Here is an 18,666-nt window from a genome sequence, read left to right on the forward strand (position 1 = left end):
TTTTTACAGAACAACATTTGGGATGAGCAGTCATGTTACACTTGTATTCAGCCATAAAAGCAAAGAAAGCAGATAAATGCTTTTGATTATGCAAAGCCAAAATTCCAGCTGTATGCGTGTGTGTATTTCAGTCTGTGAAATTAGACTTTATCAACTTCAATTTTATTTCCCCTGGGTATTCCTGCAGATATGCATGAGTTAATTTAATCGGGGAAAAAAAGAAAAAGACACTAAATATACTTATGCAAGATTCCACATAAGAGTTCCAATATTTTAAAATAGCTGATTGAGTCCCTCTTTTCCTTACTGGAAATAATGCACTTGTCTAGAATTAAAATAAAACATACAAACCTAAATATATTTTTGACTGAAGGAAAGCACAACAGAAAGGAAAAATTAAACAGCTTCTTCAGTAGTTTGGACTCACTCAAGAACCACCATGGGAGTAGAACAAAACGGTGTGTCAAACGAAAAGCATTTTGTGTGCCAAAAAAAGCAACTTCATAGGAGATGAACATGTGCAATTGCAAAAAGCACTGCAGGTGGCTGAAAAGGAAATTATCTAAAAAAAGCCTATGAAAAATAAACTCAACAGAACACGTCTGAATTTTCTGAAAGTTTGTCTGAGGTAAGGAGCTGATAAAGCTGCAATAATGATGAGTCAGAATGCTCATGCCTGAACAAAAAGAAAAAAAAAGCCCAAAGMTCAATACTTCATGTTTAGCTCTAAGTGGCAACTCAAATCAGGAAGAGCATGGGACAGAACCCACACTAAGAAAAAGTGAGCTAATGTTACCTTAGCCTTAATTTATCATCACCTCTTTCAGTGCTGTATATTTCAAAATAATTATTCTACTAAAGAATAACAAAACTCACACATAAAAGCTATTCTCATTTATCACATGTACTTACTTGAAAGTGGTCTGAATTAATTTTCAGACACATACTTTTCTTAAAACAAATAAAATCCAGCCACCAAATGACCTAAAACCAACAAAAAAATACACATACGCACACAAATGCACAAGCACACACAAAAATAACTCTCCCAAGCACCCCACTTCTCTACATGAATTCAGGGCCTATAAGGTGTCTGAGGCTGACAATTCTAGGAGAGATTGTTTCCCTCAGATATAAAACAAGGATGTTGGAATTATGATGGGTAACCTTTTAGCCACCTGGAGACATAGTTTGATTACAAATCACCCAAAGCACAAAGTCACTTCTATCCCTCCTTGATCATGTCATCTCATGGCAGTGATACAAGCTAGTGGGAGATGTGCTGGTTTTCAGCTGGATCAGCACTGCACCAGGAGTAACTCATGAGTATTAATTAAACAACCGACACGTGGCTAAAAGCACAAACCTTCTTAGATTCGTGCCACAAACACAGCTTGCCCTACATGGAATGTCTGTTTCTCATTTACTAAATGTTCAAGGGTTGAATATTCCACTTTGTCCAGAACAGAACTGCTAAAGTTCTGGACTTTCTAAAGATATTTTTTTATTAAAAAGTAGGCAAGTTGCTATAGCAAACAACTTTGTTGCAACACTATGAAGTGCTRCTCCAATGGAGTGATAACCAGCATTGACAGGTTTTTTTCCTCTTGTCCCTCTTGGCCCATCAGTAAAATAGGGAACAATCCTCAGCCCCTATGGATTCCAATTAAAAAGTTTTCAGTACCCATATTCCACTCAACAGTTCACTTACTACCCATACTACTACCTTCTGCAAATTATTGCAGCATGTCCCTTGAATACCAAAACAACTACGATCTGACAAGTTCTTCACTTTTGCTTTCAAAGACAAATATAGAACAAAACAGTTCAATTTTCTGATGCAGCCCGTTCTTTCTCAAACCTCCTTCAGCAAGCAGCTATCCCTTCTGAAGGTACATCAACAGAGGACAAGCTTAGAAGCATCACCAAACTTCCTTCAGCTCCAGCTTCTTCCAAAAACGAAGTTTCCACAGCATTGCATGCGGATGCCAATTAAGATAGGCAAAAAAGGAGAGCTGACAAAAATTCCCTCACATGTTTCCTAAGACTGCATTACTATTTTGGACTGAGTCATACAGACTTCTTTAAATTTSGGATATATTAAGTAAAAGCAGAAGACAGACAAGCAAGCATGTATGACATTTACTAGTTTAACAGGGTAGAGAAGAAGGGCCAAGGCAGAGGTGGAATTGCTAAGGCTGCTCTAATTCTCMACTGCTGTTTTTGTTTCCACACACAAACAGGAAGTAGCACACTGCTTCTGTAAATGGATTTCCCTTAGCCTCCCAATTCTTGGCCACAACTGATATGAAATACTGCTATCACATCTGTTGGTAGCATCCAGATGGCCTCAGAAGTCCCAGTAACACTTATCCCATACTGAGCCACAACTTTATCCAGCCAAAATTTTTTCTAAGGCAGGGCATACTGGCAGAAGGAGCCTGGCCCAAGAAGAAACTGCACTCTCATTCAACCCCTCCATCACGACCACACCTCAGACTTGTACATGCACAAACCCAAAACTGAGATCTTGAGTCCACCCTGTGCAAGTGTACCTGAACACAAACACTGCAGTCTAATAGCAGGTTAAAAGATAGCACAAGTCTTGAAGAGAARTCTTGTGCATAGGCACTGAAATGAAGGCACACTACTATGTCCCTGCTGCTGAATGCATTATCTTACTATTGCTACATTAGACTGATCATGTGCTCAGAAATTAGCCATTTCCACTGTGCAGTTATTAGCATACTGATTACACTTGATTGCAAACACTTGGGGAGAAGMGGAGCATCAGCCATTGGAGAGGACAGAGAATGAAGCCAGTCAAAGGAGGCAGACAGAACAATCCAGGACAATTGAGCCCACAATTCAGGGAACAGGGGGCAGAGAAGAAAACATTGTCAGTCACAAGAGAGTGGCAAGAAATAAAGAAGGCTGGCCCCCTCCTACTGTCACTTTAGGCATACGTTATATATATACACTACACAAATACTGACCAATGAAGTGTTTAAAGCTGAGCAGAGCAGACTGGTGTCCTGGTGAGAGTGAGCCGAACATCATGGTGGGTAATGAGCCTCTGAACAGTACCACATTTCATGAGGCAGCTCTACCACTCCCCAGTAACAACCACCACAGACCTGTGCACAACTGGACATTGACCTGTGCAGGGCTGGACAGCTAAACACASACTGAGGAGTCACTGCACGCCTGCAAGAAACCTGAGAGCACAGACAAGYGGTGGGGATTGATTCACCGATACCCTGATCAGGGAGGAAGCTGGTGCGGAGTTCCCCAAGAGATGATRGGCTACAAAAAACACAGCTGCACAAACTTCTGTGGCCTACCTCCTCTCWCTGCTTTGGTAAAGTCTGGTGAGGTCAAAGTACTTTTTGGATTTAAACTGTGTATATGCATTCAGCAATAGAGAGTGTGTTTACTCCCAGAAGTACATAGCTAATATAAACAACAACTATGCATTTGCTCTAAGAAATACCACGAGAAAGGAATCTCAGCAAATGGGCAGGAGGGGAAGAGTACACAGGAAAATTATCCAAGTAAGATCTGCAGACTGCTCACAATCTGTTTTCCCAGGATGTTTGCTTAAGTCACATAATYGTTTGCAGAACCTCTGCTTTCTAAAAATGCATTTGGAAAAATTCATTCCACATYTTCTTAATTCAGTTTCTACTGATTAGATGCTTTTCAATATTCTCAAAGTAGGTGCCCTGTCATCATCCAATAATAACCAGTCAGCAGCATTCTCTCAAACATTTTCTAGGCAAACATTTCACACGAAAACCAGTATTTTAAAAGTTTTCCAAATAACTTATTTAAATGTTAGATATGTTTAGTCCAAGTAATTCAGCTAGCTCTAGTAGGGAGCCCCTCTGAATAAATTTCTGCATTGATTAAAGGACTACATATTAAGGCAGCCCAAGGAAATAACGTCTTAAAGTTTTTGAGTTGAAAATAAGATGCCATTAACTTTGCAGTGTGGTCCCCACACTCTCCTTTTGCTCCCAGGTCCAGAGATCTAGAAGTAAGAAGCAAGCYAACTGGGAGTGAAGCGTGGTATTCCTGCTGTCAGGCCAGGGACACTGCATTGCAGGAGGAATTTGCTGCTTAAAGCAGSAAAATCCCCAGTGATTGAACTTGAATTTCTTGAATTGAGAGCTTATGGARACCATCCCCTGCTTCCTGAGCTTTTTATTATTTATTAATGTGCCATAGCCTGAGCTCAGAAAACGGAAAAACTTGTTATTTTAACCRAAGCACTATGAACACCCCCAGAAATTCTCTCCTCCAGTTTTAGCATTCAGATGTCAGAGTACCCTCAAACGCTGCCAGCACTGCATCACGGGCGCTTCAAAACTGTAATTCATGCAGCACTTCTGTAGCCAGTTGTCCTGYTACCATCAAAATAAGGCACTAACAGACATATCTACAGGTCTGAATGCCATCCATAACACAAAACCAGATGCACTTAATTACATATCAATTTATGAGGAAGCTAAACCAGGGACATGTAAGAGGTAAGCTGGCTATCCTCAGTGTGCAGAGTGSAACTAATAAAATAAAGGATGATCTAGCTCCTATCAGCTTAAAGGTGATAGTATCCTATCAGTGCTGGCTCTTAACATGAGATTTAGAGTGTATGAGGAAACTAAATCAAAATACAGTTGGCAGAGGTAAGCCATAAGACAGCTGAAAAAGTCTAGTTTGTTTCAGGCCTTTTGACTGGACTTCTTTCTGTACCTTAACGACTCATAATTACATGAGGTTAGAACATTTCTGTTATCCTTTCTCCATTTCCCAAATGGAGATTGTCCACAATTACTTCAGCATCTCACTCATCACCACAGCAGGGAAAAAGTGCCTTGAGATGGAGTACTGAAATAACAGTATTTATACCATTCTTCCACTCTCAGATGCCATAATCTGCCAAGACACCGATGCACGTCAACTGCACAATTTCAAGTKACATTTCTTTCTTTTTTTTAAATCTAAGTTTTAATTAGAAGAAATTCAGTAACTATTTAGAGGAATAAACAAATTGCTAGTCCACATCAGCTGGCATGTTATTAACTTACCACACTAACTATGAGGTATTAAATAGCAAAAAATATGTAGCCCACTCAAAAAGTTCAGTTAGCACCTTTTTCAGCCTAGCTTAGGAGACAAGCCTTATCCACAGTAGAACCCATCTTTTCAAGTCCCGTACTGTATCTTGCTCAATACTTAACAACACATATAAGAAAATCCTATAAACGGATAAAGAAGGATCGGCTTCCCAAAGATGATGTTTATCTGCTTTCCAGTCACATAAAAGTTGATTTGTGATTTGAAGACTTCTCTTATGACCTTATATAGACTAGTTTTGAACACAGTTCAAAAATAAAAACTTAAAACGAAAAAAGATAATCCTGTAAGACAGTGTGTTCAACAAGGAAGCAGAATTTCCTACGTTAAAAATCAAGACTTTCGGTCATTATTCAATTTCTTTGCTGTTATATTTTCCAATGATAGCCCAACTGATTTTTCCTGAAGCAATGATACRTTTTCTTATTTCCACCATGATCCCTCTCAACTCTAAGGTCTCCATCCTAGTTGTTCTTATTTTATATTTAGAAGCCTAATAGCTTTTAATCATACCCTTGTTGCTCCTGGTCTTGACACACACAAGAATTTGAATAGCATGACAAGATCAGGTTGACATTATTTCTCTCTTGCAAGCAAGGACAGAGAAGCCAGTTAGAGAAATAGCAARCCATGCTTCAGTCCTGGTTTGAATTGTACAGATTGATCCATTATAAATAACCAGCCTAGGACAACAGGTATGGGGAAGAAGCAAATGCTTTCAGGCATGAACAGGTAAAGTTACAAAACCACTACATTCATTAAAAAGTCATAGCTACTCAGCTTCTCAGAGGAAGCAAACAACATACAAGAACTTTGATTCTAAGGTCATATATTACCTACATTTTTGTACCAATAAGATAGAATTAAGCGCAATATTAGGAAAATGATTAGATAATGGAACCACTTGTTGGAACCAGAATTTAATATAAGAGAGGAAAATAACAGCTTTAGTAACCTATTTTTTTGGAACTGAGAAAGAGGCTCAACTTTTATGTTGGTTACTTCTACAGGCATGGTCAACATTCCAAATGGGAATGACTGACAGAGCAACGGATAGCCTCACCTAGGTGTCACTAAAAATATGCTAGTTCAAAACGCATTCAGAATTTTCTCWAAAAATAAAACCCCTAAATATGGTACAGCTTTCAAACAAACAAATTAACAATTGTATTTCCACTACCACTACAATGCCCTCTGTGATGGCACTAGAAGCAGTGTCAGTGAAAAATCAACATTTTCCAGCAGAGTAAGTTGTCACAAATAAATAATGCTCAGGGTAACCTGTTTAGGTCTTTAGCCATAAATTATACCACTCAATACAATTTCACACACACATTTTTTTYCAACACACTCAAGGGAAACTTCACCTCATGGTCTGTGACTGCCCCAGTGATGCAGAGATGATACTGTCCCAGACGACACTGGGGAAAAGATACCCACTGGGGCTCAGGAACCACGTAACAAGTACTCAGTAAGATTAACATAGTTGGATAGATTTTCACGCTTAATACACACTTTTTCAAAGTTACAATAAAGCAACAGAAGTTGTCTCAGCTTTAGAAGAGAAGCTGCCAAGTCATTCATAGAACTCCTATGAACTAATAAAGTGTTCTCCGCATATACAGGTCCTAYATATGATGTGTAGGTGGCTTTTACAAGACATGCATAACAGATATCTATGAGTTCTAAAAGATTGCTAATAAAGAGAATAAAGTCAAACCAGCAGCAGCATAAATGTGGCAGTGTTATTACCGGCTTATAAACGCTCATGTGAATCATTACTTGGTTTCCCACCTGCAGATCAAAGTTAAGAAAGCACTTATGTGCCCCCAGTAAAACAAGCCAGCAGAAAGCAGCAAGCTATTCCCTTCTGAAGGGCACAAGAAGTCCAGCCACAAGCACCCAGMAGGATGTGTTCTTGTGCTTGAGTGACAGCTTCAGTGATGCTGCACAATGAATGCTCTACTCATCTACTTCACAATAAGTTTCTTGTACTTGTTTTTCCCCTCCAGTTCCCCAAAAAGAGGCAGCTCAAGCACACCACTACCCAGCTGCCAGGAAAACCAACGTCCCAAATAGCTGCAGTGAATGGCATGGGTACAAGCAACTGATGAAATGTTTGGTAGCTGGTTACCTGCTATTTTATWAGGCACAATGTTTTTATCACCTCATACACTGCATTTATGCAATTAAAACAATGACAGAGATAAAACAATGACAACGATAAAACTTTAATTCAAAGTAATCCAGGAGTTATTCACATGTGAAGACTGMTGGTTCACGAAGACTTGAAATAGAAGGAAAATTAATTTCAGGCAGTAATATAAACAGATGCATCTGAAGAAAAAAAAAAGACTCCTTGGAAAGTCCAATATGTAACTTTATATCAGGCTAGTGACGCATTGATCTATGTGGTATRTCTTCCAGATAAGAGAGGTTTTCATTAAAAAGACTGCACATACACCGATGACTCCTTTGTGACACAAAATTGTCAAAAAGGCCTTTCAGAGTCATGTTCACAGTCCTGGGATTTTTGGCTTTGATTTCAGAAAACAAGAGGCTGCAACAGGCCTCTTAATTTAGTATTTAATGAGGTGTTTAGAGCTTAAAGCCATATACCCATTGAGCAGAAATAAGGCTTTAGTGGTCTAGARCACATTGAAAACTATGCCCTTCTACAAGAAGGTGGAATGGGAACAAGCATACAAAGGAATTCATGACAGTCAATGGCTATTAAAGTTAGCAGCTTCTCCTATTCCCCAAAAATATTTTCAAAACTCTGCATTCTATGGGGGAAAGCGGGGTGTGTGGGGAAATGWGTGAAACAAAATTTTCTGGTTCAGTTTCTTGTTGATCAAAGCAACTGCTCTTCCCCATCACAGAAAGGCTGACATTGTGGTCACTCTCTCATAGGTGTACGTAAATAAGTATCATGGCAGGGGTTGCTTTGATTTTCTTGTTGGTAATGTGCTAGGGATTTTTTTTTTGACTGCATCAGCTGAACTGCAAAGGAATTACAAACATCCTATGTGTATTCATTTGTGGACATGAAGGGAATTTCTCAACTGAATGGCTGACAAGGCAACTCTTATACATTATACTACTTACTGAGCAATTTATATATATCATGTAGAAGCTGATATGCACAAAGTTGACAACAATTTTCATAAACAGACAGATAAACAGAGCAAGCACAGTACAACTTCTTGGAGCCTTGGCCTCTGTCAGGGAGAGAACAGGAAGAACAGGATGTGAAGCAAAGGCCACAGAGATAACTGTCAGCACTTTATTAGGAGAGGGAACGCCACCCAAGGCAAGGTTAATCTAAACAAAAGGTGCAAGGTTCTTGCCGTATTTAGAGTATTTGTGTCTGCTGGCAGGCAAGGGCAGTTCAAGAGAATCAGACAGAAGACATTATCTTTCTAGTGTGTACAGCATTAGATGATGCACTAGTTCCTGCAGATACTTTKGGTCTCCTCACACACTTTTGGAAATGTGGAAAGGAAAGTTGGGAAGGAAGTAGAGCTTATAAGATTAGTAGATATGTGATAGTAGTCTCTCCCTGACTTTGTAATTGTGTCCCCCCCTCATCAATTAGTTCCTATAACTTATGATATGCCTTTCAAGGATACAAAGTCAGCTTTTAGGATACATCCAGCTACTGCAGCGTAATACCAAAGAGTAATGGCAGAGATCCAGTGCTGCATCACACTCCAAAATAAAGATGCTATTCCCCAACTCCATGTATTAATCTGCCAAGCTTCAGCTTGTGGCTAGCTGTTTAACATTACACTGTCTCTGCAGTTGTCTTTTGCTTGGTGGAGACAGAAACAGACCTAAGTACTGGTGGCTACCRTAACAGCCCTGCTTTGCTTCTTTGTCATACCAAACAAGCAGARCTCCTTCAACCTCTCCTTGTAGGCTGCATGCTCCATGCCCCTGACCATCTCTGCATCCCTCTTTGCTGGACTATCTCTAGTTTCCATAAATCACTCTTGAACAAGACAGAACTAACAAAAAAAAAAAAATCTCATCACTGCAGAGCAGATCATAATCACTGCCTTTCATCTGCCAGCCACAATCCTCCCAAGGCAGCCCCATCACAYTGATTCACTTATTCAGACAGCCTTGTGGTGTTGGCTCATGCTCAGCACAGCAACCACCAGCACACCAGCTTCTTTCCAGCCCATGGCTACTCACAGAGTCACCTCCCAGTGCATACAAAAGCACTTAGGGCCCTGTCCTAGCGTGCAGGACATTGCACCTTGACCAGTTTCCCAAGGGTTTTGCTGGTTCAGTAAGACTCCTGTGTACTGAAGCTCTGCCATTCAGCTTATGAATCACCCTTCCTAATTTAGAGTTGGTCCGAGATCCCTTGAGGACATGCTTTATGTTCTGAATGGTCTCCAAAGAATGTTCTGAACACCGTGGGCTCCAGTACTGACCCTGCTTGTTAGCAGCAATCAACCATTTGCTAGCTCTGGCTAATTTTCTCTCCAGTTAACAGTTCTTCCRTCTAGCCCATATGTTCCTCAGGTCAGAGACAAAGCATTTGCTTCTTTTTAAAGAGGCAACTTCAGGGCAAAAGTACATGGACAGCTGTACTTTGGAAGCACAGTCACCATTAAGAGGATCTGGAAAGGTCTTTTGCTCCTATCCATAAGTGTACTGAAGTACTTCACATAATTGTTTGTTTCTAGGCATGACCACCCACATTCATCAGCAGATTTGTCACATTTCCTATCCTATTTCTACTTCTTGGCTTTTAAACACAAAACTGAACTGTGTTGTGATCATACACCACAATCCGTAGATGCAGTATCACATTAATTCAAAGTACACACACACTCTGAAAGCTCTTTCCCACAAAAACTCAATCAAGAAGAGTACTCAGTGTACCTGCACTGCCTTTTGCCTCTTCAAACATCAAATATGGGCTGAGCATCTAATAGTTCTTGCACTCCTCTTCTCTGTCAAACACCAACTTGCTACTGCTTAGGAGCTCACCCCTTAGAGCCCCAGAACATGTTCAGCAGAGCTTCAATGAAATCTAATCCAGATCAGTCTTGACTGGTAGCTAACCCAATAGAAAGGCCTTAGTATGTGGGATTGTCTATGTGTGATTCAACACAGGCTACAGCTGTAAGATTCAGAAGCTCTCAAGAAGACATCTGCATATTTGCACATCTGCCCCATCTTCACCTACACAACCATGCCATAGCAACACAAGGCATTTGGTTTTCTGCTTGCATATGGCACTTAAATTACACATGCAATTAATTAGGCATGGACGGTAACAAGCAAGATTATTCTGAACTAATTCAGGGATTTTAAGGGTTTTTTTAGCTCTAAAAAGTGTATAGCTTTAAATGGTAACAAAAGATGCACATGCATCTCTTTTTTTGCTGAGAGTGATGTTTTCAGAACACACAGTTTTGCAATAGTCCCTATTTTGCATTAGAGGAGAGCTTCAGATGCAAAAGACAATCTTAACACTGAATGTTTAAGGGAGGCAGTGTTTCCTGGTGAAAATTATCACTTCTTAAAAAGGAGACTATTGCTTTCTTCATGCTTGGATTTAAATGCTGAGCTATTTTAAAACTGTTTATGGGGGAAGGGGGGGAGGAATAGTTGCTACACCCAGTGCTGCAGCTCTGACATAAACAYGAGCGCTGATCTGTTACATTTCTCAGTTTTAACACAGTAAACAAGAATGTCCCTGTCAMCCTCTCTCCTCTGAGAAATCTGGCTGCCCCACCACCTTCATTCTCTTGAACTTTGTGGAAATGAAGCAGCAAAAAATTTATCTTAAAGTACATGTTTAAGTCAAGCCTCATTTCCAAGAAGAGGAGAGGAAGAGCTAAGTGCAACCAAGAAATAGTGCTGAGTACAGGGGGATGATGATTTCCCTATCTGGCCACACTATTTCTGACACAGACCAGCACRGCACTGGTGGTCCTGACCACCTGAGCACATGGTGGGTCAAGTTCAGCTTCTGCTGACCAGCACCCCCAGGTCCTTTTCTGCTGGGCAGCTTTCCAGATACTTTTCCAAGCCTGGAAAGCWGCATGGRGTTGTTSTAGGCCAACTGCWGCACCTGGCACTTGGTCTTGTTGAMGCTAAGATCTTTGGCCTCTTCCCAACCATCCAGCCTGTCCAGATCCCCCTGCAGAGCCTTCCTGCCCTCCAGTAGATCAACACTCRCACCCAACACATTTTGGCGTCTGCAGATTGGTTGAGGGTGCCCRCAATGCCCTCATCCAGACCATTGATAAAGATATTAAACAGGACTGGCCCCAATACCACACCTGTCCAAGCCATGGGCAGCCAGTTTCTCCAGGAGATGTTAAGGTCCAGGTAGACATATCCACAGCTTCTCATCCACTAAGTGGATCTCCTTGTCATGGAAGGGGATCAGGTTGGTCAAGCAGAACCTRCCTTTCACAAGCCCATCCTGACTGGGCTGATCCCCTGGCTGCATGTGTCACATGATGGCACTCAAGATAACCTGTTTTATGACCTTCCCTGGCATCRAAGTCAGGCTGGCAGGCTTGTAGTTCTCTGGATCCTGCATTTGGTCCTTCTTGTGGGATGGTGTCAGGCACATTTGCTAAATTAATACCATTAGTGAAGTCCTGATGYTCATGTTGGTGCAATGGATACACCTACTATCTTCTTCCCCCCAAATCTTGCCTTATTAGGACAAGTAGGATCCCTTATACCAGAAGGGTTTTCCAGCTTCTCCAGAAGAGTGACCAAGTCTCTGCTCTGCCAAATCAGAGCAGCTAGGAAAGGTCAAGTCAGCTTGGCAATGCTCAATGTCAATATTAAAGATTTAAACCAAAGAGCTGAGCTCTGTGTAAAGCCCCATGTATTGGGTGTAGTAAATGATCACATGGCAGGACACTCCAGGCCCTGCATTACAGCTGAAAGACAACTRTGACTGTAGAAAATACACATGCAGCTGGGCAGGCTATTGCTCAGGGTGTTGTGGGAAAACCACTCCAGGAGCTGTTCACTGCCTCTGCTCTCAAATAAAGCACTCCCTCACCACACTGCAATTACTCATGTGAAGCCTCTGTATTTGTGCTCAACCAGAAACAAAAACCAAATATTTTTTTTCCTATAAAACCAAGCACATTTTCCATCTATAAAATCAGGCTCCAGTAACAATACAACACACTAGTCCACAACGTAACTTTTCATAAGTGCTTTTTCCAGTGAATAAGATACATAGCTAGGAAAAACATGGAGTGGCTACTAGTCATGCTTAGCTATCCAGGGATTTAGCTCAGAGTCATTCTGGAAAACACGCATACTGAACTGAAAAACAGTATGGGAACAGAAACTGTCTGTGGTCAGAAGAGCCACTGGATTTTCTTCCTTAGAAGAACTACCAAATTGTACCTTATTTCACAGACAGCTGCTCTTTTTTGCAAAACCCAGAATCAAGCAATTAACTGGCAATGCCTCAGATCTGTGTTTCTAGGCAATACTTCTTTCATGGAGAAGAATGCCATTTTGAGAATTTGTTCATCCCCATGCTTTAGTAACAAGAAAATATTCACAATTGATATAGGCACAGGGAAGGACACTCTGGAGATCCCAAAGCATTTAAAAACAGTCTGTCACAGCAACTGCACAGATGATTTAAGAAAGGCAGTAGAAGCATTTGAGCAGAAACACTTCAAAGCAAATAGCTGAGCTGGTTATGTGTGCATTATCTGTATCCAGTTTAATTCTACAAAATTAGTCTGCAGAAGTCCATRTATAAGCAAGGATTAGTTTCAGGCAAGACCAACCAGGACAGAAACTACAAGCAAGTGACCTTGCTAAACACTCCTCAAAAGCTTTACAAAGCACTGATTGTTCACAGTCTTTAGCAAACAGTTCATGTATCAGGTGACTCAATAGCTTTCAGCAYAGTGCCTTCAATCCAAGTAGCAAATAGTACAGAGGGCTAACACCTTTTATGCTCGTATCAAACATTTTGGCTTTTTCCATGGTTAGTCATATTAGTGAGGCAATGAGAATTTAACAATAATCACTTCACATGCACACTGCAGCTCTCAAACATGTAAGAAAAKATGTGCTTAATATAAGAAGGCATCCAGCACTTGGGAAAGTCTGTAGATTCAGTCCTTTATCCAGTCATTTCTAGAGAGGTGGTCATAATTGTAGCATCTGTGTACTTAACCAAACAAAAAACTTATCTACAGCAATTTCATTTCCTTCTACTTTCTATTTCAGTGACAGATACATTTAAATACTTCACAAAGCTTTTAACATTGTTTAAATCTCAGCACAAGTTAACCTCACGTGCCTTTTTCATAAGTTCGTTACTAGGAGGGCCCTTCCATATGTTCTGGAATCTTACCCTGACAGCATGCTTTCRATAAAACCACTGTGCTGTCATTTCACAGAAAGATGTTTAGCAATCACAACTCTAAAAAACAGTAAGAGAGGTTAGCAGGGCTGGGAGGGAGACTGCAGAGACCATAAGAAGCATTTTCTTTCAAGTATTTGGTCTAAGGGGTACCACCAACAGGACGCTGGTTGACCAACGAAGGTTTTAAATTCACTGTCTGAACTGAAGAACGTTTCAGGCTGCATCCTCTGCTATTTGTTTATGAAACAACTAAGAGAGACATAGGATAAAGCCCAGTAAAGATGTGACTGAATCTCAGTAACAGCACGACAGGGTGGATGCTGGGCTTTCAACAACTCCCTCAAGCCTATTTCAGAACAGAAATGTGAGGGTGAAAAAACTGAGTCCTGTCCCTGCCTTCACTGGCACTAATATGGCACACACCTGGTTATGCAAAAGCCACTTCCAGAGTAAACACAGCAGACATTTTTTTGGCTGATTTAGCATACAACCAGACCAACAATCAGGTACAAGGCAGGCAGCAGCAGCAATGCTTTCCCCACCCCCCAAAGCAGACAGCCAGGGCGAAGCTCCAGCCAGGGAAATACAGGCTGCCACAGAGAGGGACAGGCCTATTTCATCTATTTCCATGTCCTCACKGCAGCAACTGCAACAATACTGCAGTCACAGTACAAGTTAGGTCAGCTCCCTCATTTGACTGCCTTGGGTGGGAAGGAGTTTGGCTTGAGCAGGTAGGGGCAGCATGTGAACTCCTCTCCCCTTCCACACAGCACATGAAACCATATCCTGCAAGGCCATGAAAACAAATGAACTCACTCCATGTGTTAAATAAAACACCATCTCTCATATGGCACTTCTAACTGGATTTCCTTCAGAAACAGAATCCTTCTCTCTACCCTCCCCTCAACTGTAGCTTCACATCTTGAAAGCTTAATAATTAATTTCTGCTTTAAATCAAATATAATTCCATCATTCTTGAAACAGGAACTGTTTTATTTTGGTCATGAGCTTAATCACAAAGTGTGTTTCATAAATATTAGAAAGAAAACATCCTTAGCATTTCTTATCACAATGAAGAAGTCAACATAAACTATCCAACTCAATAATAAGAGACATGATAATGCCTCCTCCAATACTGTCAGTCCTCTATTAAAAAAGAAAAAAGATTACCTGGGAGATATGGTTGATGGAGGACTCCATCCTCCGTAGCTGGGATGCCTGGATGTCCAGCAGTTGTAATACATTGTTGGCCAGTGCATTGATCTGATAAGCAACACTGGCTAGAGACTGAGTTGTGTAAGCTTTGGTCTCTTCTAATGCTTTCCTTTTATCTGGAGCCTGTAAAGCAAAAGAAAAAGACATGTGCTTTAGGCCAGGAAAAAGGTGGGGGAAAGGACAGAAACAAAAAATACCATATTTGAAAGAATCTGTAATCAAGAAGGCCTGACGGTGCAGCCAAAATACTTGATCTGCATCTAGATTTTAAAAATTCTAAATCATACGGAGGAGATAARGTATTTGAAAAATATTTAACAATAATAATTTACATGCCAAGAAACAATCCATTCAGTAGGAAAAAAACCACCACTACCGTGATTTGCTGGAGTCAAGTTTCTAAAGTCTGTCCAATCCCTCATTTCTCAAAAAGCCTCCAAATCCCCATGAACACTGAAATGCYCCTTTTGCCATCTCTTATGAGCTYAAGCASCCTGGGCTAATTATGACAGAAAAAYATTTTCCCACATTTGRGTGTCCTCTATTAYACATGCCACCTACAAAGCCAACCCTCCAGCTATGCTGGCTACTATAGACCAGGACAAGGGTGAGTAGAGCATCAGGATGGCATGCACAGAGGCTTCCTGCATGCAGGAGTACTCAGGACTCAGTATCCCTCCTCACACAAAGGCAGAATAAACTTTCCTTGACAGCTGAGAAAGTTCATCACTGACTGAGAAGACACACATAATTTTGGGGTATCAGAAAGGAACATAAGCTTGAAGGAAAAAATACAGGGCAAGGATAGCTTTCCCACTGAAATCACATCTTGCTAAGGTAAAGTCCTCAATCTGTCCTGAGAAATGGCTCTCTAGTCAGAGGGCAGGGTACTGTCCAAGATCAGGAACAGTTWACATGACTTGAGCTGCATGGCCCAAGTAAGTCCCTCCTCTCTGGCAGGATGGGAGATACCAACACCACCTCTCCCATGAAAACACAGACAGAACCTATTTTGAAGTGCTCCCTGTATCACACCTAGGGAGCTGGCAGTGGAAGCCATGTACTTCATTTATTACCCAACCCACAAACTGCAGCTATTCAGAATTTCCTTCTATTTGCAGGAGAGATGCACTGCAAAAGGAGGAGTTTGCAGTACACAATGTTAGAGCTAGGATARCTTCTTCCCAATTTAATATAATAAACAGTAGATCTCAGCAACAAAAAGAAASAGTTCATATTAATAACTCCTTCCAAGTAGATTTCTATTTTTATTGTTGATTTCTTTGAATAACACTCCACACATTGTATGCAAGAGTTACGATGTTAAGCACAAAGCAARGAAAGAAAGACTTTACACTAACATTCAACTGAACCCTGTTTTCCACTTTTCATATACTCATTCATTTTTAAATCCTGCCTCTTATTTTTACKAAGAAAACCAGAAGGCAAGCTATTCATATACATCATAAAAGTTGCATCATGACCTAAATACTGCAACATGTTATGCTAGGCTACATTTTGATTATATATATTTTTAAATATGGTGAATTCCCCCAATCCAGGAATTGTGCTCATATTCATGACTAATATTCCTAGCAATGTTTGACACTTATTAGTGACACCTGACCCTTGGTTAACACCATCTTTCAAACTGAATTCATGTACAGATGCCTTCTCAAATGTGAAGCAGAAATGGTTCAATGTAATCTCTTGCCAACAGGCAGATTAGCTATTGCATGTACTAAGGACAGACTACATAAAACTTCATTTTTTAGTATTTCCAAATGCAAACAAAGCTACCTTTCATCTAAAAAACAGTACTGACATTTCTAGCCATCAGGAAAAAAAATTAGTAAAAGTTCTTTCCCTCTTTAGAAAATAGAACCTGCAGGAAAACTATTAGAGGTTCAATAAACAAACTTCTGAAAGCACTCTGGCTTTCTCAAGAGGCATTTAAAACTTCAAATCGCTGCTAGCAGTGGCTTTAAAAACATTGTGCTACTGAACTACAGCCTAAAGAAAACAACTGATAATTTATATTTGAACTTCCACCACTGTGGAAAACGGTAAAACTGCAGGTAGCAGCCTCAGTGTGTCTGAAATAAAAGGCTTACTTAACTAGACACAACCAATAAAGCAGCAGTCAACATTAGTGTAACTTCATATAAACTCAAGTGTAGATCTGCAGCCTTTACTCAAGCAGTTCTCTTATTAAAAAGTTTCAATTAAGTGCAGTTAAGCTAAACACTAAGAGGTGACAAAGTTACARCACTCCATTACTGAGTGCTGTCAAATGAAAAAACTTCAGTGTATAATACGTTTCTTCTCATYTGCAATGATTCGTTGATTAAATGTCTTGCTCTCATTTGCCTAAGCACCAAATGTTTTAATTATTTGCTCAAATTACAAGTTGGGCAGCAGAATTAAATGAACACAGYTGAGATGTGGAACGCATTTCATGTCCTGTAAGAACTGGATTAGGAACATTTTCAAGCTTTGCAGATAATTCAGGCAATTTCAGTTTGCAGATTAACAGTTTAGATTAGAACTAACTTGACATACAGTCTTCAGCAATTTTTAATGAGAACTGCTGGCATCCACAAGATATAAGCTAAAAGCTTCAYAGACAGCAAAGGTGGGAAGGTAGAAGCAGAAGCCAAGAACTGTGTGACAGAAACAGGAGGGAGCCAGAGGCTCCAATGTTCTTCAACTGTTACTTTCACCTCTCTTTTTAAGCAAAAACTGAAAGCAGAATAGAAAATAACACGTGTTTACATTCAATGCAATAAATAAGCACAAGTTAACTACTTAATTTTAACACAACACAATACTGTCACCTGACTTCTTTCATAATGTTTCAGAATTACTATGCAATCTCATATTAAAAGCTTCAAAGAAACTGTTTTTTCTCCAGTTGTCCTTAATATGAAGGAAAATTTGATGTCCTTTAGAAGTAAAGTGGATATTCCTCACAGAGTATCATAGCTTTTGAAGTTTCCCTCCTGTAAGCTCCTGCCGGTATCCCCAATTCAATTTTAACAGTCATGTTACTATGACAAAATTTCTGTTTGAAATTGCTTTCACATAACTAGGTTTAATACCAAAAAAAAACTTAAAAGAAAAGCTCTCATATAATTTAAAGGGATACCTAAAGAGACAGTTAAAACTGCATGGCAGTCCACATTGCKTACCATGTATTTTTGTCAAATGCAACTTGTATTTTAAAACTTCCTTGAAAAGTTTACATAAATACTATAGTGAAGTCAAAACTGGTTCTGCACCCACAGATAATGAGAACAACAATACAATAAACACACTAAAGAGAGCAGAAGCTTAACTACTGAGTCTTCAGTTCAGTGACATGTCAAGGTCAAATGATGAGGAACCTGTCCATCACTGCAGCTGATCACATTTTACAAGTCACATTTTCTTCCCCTCTCGAAACTACCACCCACACAGGCACATCCCCACAACATTGTGTGTGCATTGTTCAAYCCATCTGCCCTCCCACCTCTGTCTCAGCTAATACCCACCATTTTCCAGTTCACACAGCACACAACTGYATTTACAGGCTCCCTCCACAAATCTCATCAGCTCACACTGCTAATCATCTACAGAAGTCAAACTTTCKGCTGCAAACACAACAGTTCACACCCTCAGTACCTGATGTCCAACCTCTACTCTCCCTCTTTCAACTTCACTTCTATTCACTGTGGTTGAAACTCCCTGTAAGATAAAATCCCCACCAGAACAACTGGTTCCCTTTGACGAAGGTCAGTAGCTCATCAGATCACACCAAAGCTGACTGGCCTAGCAAAAATGAATCTAAATGCCTCTTAGTACATGGAATAGGTTGCTCCACATTTTTCATCTTCAGCTGTTGGAATATGCACAAGTTCAAGCACAGAAAAAATCATCCAGSA

At 40.2% G+C, this 18,666-nt stretch overlaps 1 protein-coding gene across 14 annotated transcripts in view; it reads right to left on the reverse strand.

The window, feature by feature from the left end:
• ABI1 (abl interactor 1) overlaps positions 1-18,666 on the reverse strand; it is a 77,805-nt gene that overhangs the window by 39,515 nt on the left and 19,624 nt on the right. For all 14 annotated transcript variants that reach the window (XM_057384239.1, XM_057384222.1, XM_057384231.1 and 11 more), the window contains exon 2: positions 14,699-14,866. In XM_057384239.1, coding sequence (XP_057240222.1) covers positions 14,699-14,866 — 168 coding nt within the window. The remainder of the gene's footprint in view (positions 1-14,698; positions 14,867-18,666) is intronic.

The sequence above is a fragment of the Malurus melanocephalus genome, unplaced genomic scaffold (assembly GCF_030028575.1).
Source record: "Malurus melanocephalus ecotype Western Australia unplaced genomic scaffold, MMel_1.1 scaffold_14, whole genome shotgun sequence".
Taxonomy (NCBI): Eukaryota; Metazoa; Chordata; class Aves; order Passeriformes; family Maluridae; genus Malurus; species Malurus melanocephalus.